This window comes from Cicer arietinum, chromosome 1, assembly GCF_000331145.2.
Source record: "Cicer arietinum cultivar CDC Frontier isolate Library 1 chromosome 1, Cicar.CDCFrontier_v2.0, whole genome shotgun sequence".
Lineage (NCBI taxonomy): Eukaryota > Viridiplantae > Streptophyta > Magnoliopsida > Fabales > Fabaceae > Cicer > Cicer arietinum.
The window spans coordinates 46,640,508-46,645,640 of NC_021160.2; the positions used below are offsets into that span (position 1 = coordinate 46,640,508).

Genomic DNA, 5,133 nt, shown 5'->3' on the forward strand with positions numbered 1-5,133 from the left:
AATTGGAGAGAATATTATTTCATTTTGTAAAAAAAAAAAAAGAATTACTTTTCTTAAAACAATCTTATGTTAATCTATCCCCATGAAATCGTAGGGCCTCGAGCTTAGCATTTAATTATTAATTAATGAATAATAATGACGCAATAAAGTTCCTAAAAAATTGACTGTTTCTATTGCAACCGCCTAGTAGGCTAGTACTACACAAAGACCATCATGATGATGAAGAGCGTGACACCATCCTATCATCATTAATCATGTTCATCACAAACGGTATCGTTTCACTCAAGAAACTAAAAAAGAATTAAAAAAATCAACCACTATTAAAAATCATTATTATGCAAGCTAATCCATTTTCAAAATTACTCACACCAACAAACACCATAATCACGTGTATATATATATATAGCATTATATAGCTAATTCTACCTCACCATTTTTTCGTTATTCTAAACTTTGGTTAAAATAAAATAAAATCGAAATCAAAGAAAGAGATAGAGAAATACTTTTTAAGACTTCAACAATGGCTGTCAAAGTTTATATCGTGTATGTTTCTTTAAACTTTCTTTTTAGTAATAATATTTTTTATTTAATTTTTAAACTCTGTTTATCTTTGTTAATCTTTGATTTGTGCTGTCGTTGTTGTTTAGTGCTTTTATTTATTTATTTATTCTCTTTCTTTAATTTGTTTATTTATTTATTTATTTATTTTATTTTCATGTGGTTTTTTTATCTTTGTCATTCATGCTGATCAAGATTGAATTTTGTTTACTGGGTTTTGTTCAATTCTTAAATGGGTTCTGAAATTTTAAATCTTTGGAAAATTTACTTAAGATCTTGAAGTGTTTCGATTTTCTTCGATCTGATGCATTGCTTTTTTTTCTCCCTGTAGTAGAGTCTTGGTTTTCTTTAATCTTTTGAAGGAAAAAGTAACTGTTTCTTTTTGGGTAGTTTGAAATAAGTGTGATGAATTGTGCTTATGACATAGCTTCTCTTTTGGTGTTTGACTAGTTTTGCATTTTGTTTGGTACTAATTGGAAACATCCTCTGCCACTAAAAGCACATTTCCAAACAATGTTTTAAAACCCGGTTATTTTAGCGGTTTGATCGCGGTTTAGTCTAGGTTTGAGTGGCTTAAAACAGTTGAACCATGGCTTGGAAGTCTTGTCAATTTGATTTTTAAAACATTGCTTCAAAACTATTTTTGTTTTTTTTATTAATATTTTAATAGATTTGAATTGGATTATTATTGGGGAGAAACATCCTACAATAGAAATTACAATATTTATTAAAAGACTGTTCTTGTACTTTCACAATACTGTTACTTTCTTCAGTTGTTTGAGATTTACTGTGTTGTACAGCTTTGAAAAGAAGAATATGTAATTGGATTTAAAGAAAAGATATTTTACCCTAATCACAATGGTCGAATCAATAAAAATATATGACTTTTATTTTGATCATCTCTAAAGTCACCAACATGAATGGTTTTGATAGATAGATAGTGTGAATTTTCTTACATTATAGTGTATAGAACTTAAACTCTGTAATTATGGTGTTTACATTTAGATTTCTCAGTTTCTCACATAAGCCAGTTATTTTTTTTATAAACTAAGATCACATATTTGGGAATGTGCTGATTGGTGCTAGTTGAAGTATTGATGATTTTCAATTTTGCACTAAGTCAACATTAGCACATTAGTCAACCATTACTGGTTGGTTCAAATCATCAAGAAAGTGAATACCTTTTTGGTACAGTTTCCATTATACATTACAATGAAGAATAGCAATGAGTTGGGGGACCAATGTTAATGGACAGGATAAGGTAGAAGTAGTAAAGCAAACTATGAAATCTTTCTATTTGGTTTGTTAATCAACTAATTCCACTGCTTTAAAGCAAAAATTGTCTTTCAAAATAGGTATGGAAAAACTTCACAAGTTAATGAGTAATAATACTAGGTTATCAATATTGCATTACACATTTATGTTTTCAAAATTGAATCACAATTTTTTCTCTGTTGCCGATGGTACGAAGACCCTGTTCTGCTCTTATATTTTTAGTTCAGCCATGATATTATGTCAAAGAGTTGTATTATTGACTTTGTCTAATTTCTAAGTGGCCTTACTCGTTACTATCTTTTTTGAGTTCAATTTCATAGGCATGAGTTATATATGCTGCAATCTTTTTTTTTTTTGACAAAGTCCATGTTGCAATGTTACAAGCATAGCATTAATTAAAATTGTCACTTTTTGTACATTGTTTTTAACAGGTACTACTCCATGTATGGACATGTGGAGAAACTAGCTGAAGAAATAAAGAAAGGAGCTGCTTCTGTGGAAGGTGTTGAAGCCAAACTATGGCAGGCATGTATTTGTGTTACAAAATTTACATTTCCCTATGCATTTCATAGCTATGAAACACTTAGGCAGATATCAAACATGACACTGATGCGTGAACATCGGTAATAATAATTGAGAAAGTAGAAAGGGATGAATGAATCATATGTATCAGTGTGAGTGTTGTACGGGTGTCGGATGCTAACACATGTCAGACACACTTTCAACCTGAAGTGTCAGTGATGCATAGTCAGCACTAGAGCTTACTTGCTAACTTTACATAAGCTGTGAACAGGTACCTGAGACACTGGCCGGGGAGGTGCTTGGTAAGATGAGTGCACCACCCAAGAGTGATGTAGCAATCATCACTCCAAATGAACTCTCTGAGGCTGATGGCTTTGTGTTTGGCTTCCCAACAAGATTTGGAATGATGGCTGCTCAATTCAAAGCTTTTCTAGATGCTACTGGTGGTTTATGGAGAACACAGCAGCTTGCAGGCAAGCCTGCCGGAATCTTCTACAGCACCGGTTCTCAAGGTGGCGGGCAAGAGACCACAGCGTAAGACCATTTGTCGTCTTGTATAGATAAACAACTTAATTAAGCACTTATAGCATAAGCACTTATCATATAAATGTTTATGTATAAGCTATTCCTATTACAAAAGACAAAAAGGTTTAACTTTTTCATTTAAAATATACGCGCTTTTTATAAACTATCCTGGAGAGTTTAAGGAAATAAGATGAAAACAATTAATGGACAATTATTAATGTCTCACAAATGTTTATGTCGATAGATAAATTCAAAAAAAATCAATCCAAACAGGTCCTAAGTATTTTGTTTCTTACTCTATAGCCGAGAGAACAAATATTAATGTTTTAAAACTTGTGGATTCCTTTACAGGCTTACTGCTATCACTCAGCTGGTTCATCATGGAATGATATTTGTTCCAATTGGTTATACATTCGGCGCCGGCATGTTCGAGATGGAACAAGTGAAAGGTGGAAGTCCATATGGTGCAGGAACATATGCCGGCGACGGCTCGAGACAGCCGAGTGACCTTGAATTGGAGCAAGCATTTCACCAAGGGAAATATATTGCCACCATCACAAAGAAGCTCAAGGAAGCGGCATAATGTTGCTTTCATATATAGACATACTAAATATTAAACTGCACCAAAATATTGCTTGAAAACCGTTACAATTTACATTTTTTAGACTTTGGAATATATCCAGTTATATTTTTTTTCTTTCCAATTTTCCTAAAGAAAATGCGTTTGTATGTGTGTGACAGGATGTAGTGGTTGTTGCTATTTGTTAAATGATGAAAGTTTGTTTGTATTGTTCTTTTGTGTTAGGCTGGGAAAATACATGTTCCCATCTATTGTATTCCATCTATAAAGAAGTTTAATTTCAATAAGCAGACATTTATATACTACATTGTATCAACCAGTTTGGTAGAGCATTGCTTTGTATGTCAATTAATTGTCACTTCAGTAGTATGAGTTCTTCAAATCTCTCTAAAATAATTGTAAAATGACAATTTAATTAATAATAATTTTTTCATTTCTTAATTTTTAAAACATGCGTCCATTCAACAAATGCCTCAATAAGTCGGAATCTTACCTAAAGTTGGAGGATTGTTGGGGAGTCTGCTGCATGAGTGATTAAACTGTCTTAATGACAATAACTTTTAGGTAGGGTATGTTTAGTTACTATTAAATTGTAATTAGCTAAGTCAATTAACAATTTTGATCGATACATTTTACTCTTCTATTCTTTTGTTCAAATCTAACCGCCTCTCTTGTGTCTCTTTTGTTCTATTTATCTTTTATTCATTTGAGATGGTTTAAGATCAATTGTGGATTCAAAATCACTCATTTAAATTGTCTTTTGCATTCTCTTTTATACAAATTAATTATTTTCACACATGCTTAGTTCTATCAGGCAGAATGACTAGACTATCACAACGTGGTGAACCTATGTCGAACTATCATTGAGAGAGATACTCATTAATTTAGTGTCTAATGCGTCTTAAATAAGATTACCTTTGATATATGGAACCTATGTAAAAAAAACTGTAGAAAAATGTGTCTTTTTAGGCATAAAGCAAGAGCTTGGACTGCCTGTTACGCCTGCGTAAATATAATAATAATAATAATAATAATAATAATAATAATAATAATAATAATAATAATAATAATAATAATAATATTAATAATAATAATTAAATAAAACAAAACCCTTGCCACCTCATCCTATTTTTCCCAATTCCTCTCTCTCTCTTCCTCTCGGCAGACAGCAACCCCCTCCCCCTCCTTCATTTTTTATTTTCCTTCCTTCTTTTCTTCCCTTCTCCTTCTTCTCACTCTATTACTCAAACCCTCAATCCTTAAAGGAGGTTTAACATCCCCACAAGCTTAATTTCTCAAACTCCTACAAATTCTTTTGGTTGAGATTTTTGAGTTAGGGTTTGTGTTCTAAGGAAGGAAAAAAAGGGTACCCATCTCTTGAAAGTGGTTTATTGAGACTCATTGAGGTAAATGCACAACTCTAATCCTAGTATGAATTCATAGAAAAATGTAGTTTTGAGTAAAAATCTTATTTCGTGTTTAGAGTATATTTAAATGATGCTGATAGTTTTCTAGAGGTAGTTAAACTTTAGAATAAATTTCTCTAAAGTTTTGGAAATATTTTTATACTCAGATTTGTCAACTGAGACCTTGCCGGCTACTCTGAGAGTTGTTGGAGAGCAAACTTAGACGATTCTCCATAACAGTGAGTTGACGACGATCATCGTCATTTA

At 32.0% G+C, this 5,133-nt stretch overlaps 1 protein-coding gene across 1 annotated transcript; it reads left to right on the forward strand.

The window, feature by feature from the left end:
• Window positions 1–387: 387 nt before the first annotated feature.
• Window positions 388–3,762, forward strand: LOC101494103 (probable NAD(P)H dehydrogenase (quinone) FQR1-like 1). The gene is made up of 4 exons (XM_004487581.4): window positions 388–543; window positions 2,265–2,358; window positions 2,627–2,889; window positions 3,232–3,762. Exons 1-4 carry the CDS (start codon window positions 521–523, stop codon window positions 3,461–3,463), a joined length of 612 nt encoding a protein of 203 aa, XP_004487638.1. The 5' UTR covers window positions 388–520; the 3' UTR covers window positions 3,464–3,762.
• The last annotated feature ends 1,371 nt before the right edge of the window (window positions 3,763–5,133 follow it).

What these genes read in the sequence shown, in the direction of transcription:
- LOC101494103 (XM_004487581.4), top strand. Translation starts at nt 521, where the DNA reads ATGGCTGTCAAAGTTTATATCGT. An exon ending in TTGAAGCCAAACTATGGCAG is followed by an intron (nt 2,359 to 2,626) that starts GCATGTATTTGT and finishes AGCTGTGAACAG; the next exon opens with GTACCTGAGACACTGGCCGG. An exon ending in GGCGGGCAAGAGACCACAGC is followed by an intron (nt 2,890 to 3,231) that starts GTAAGACCATTT and finishes ATTCCTTTACAG; the next exon opens with GCTTACTGCTATCACTCAGC.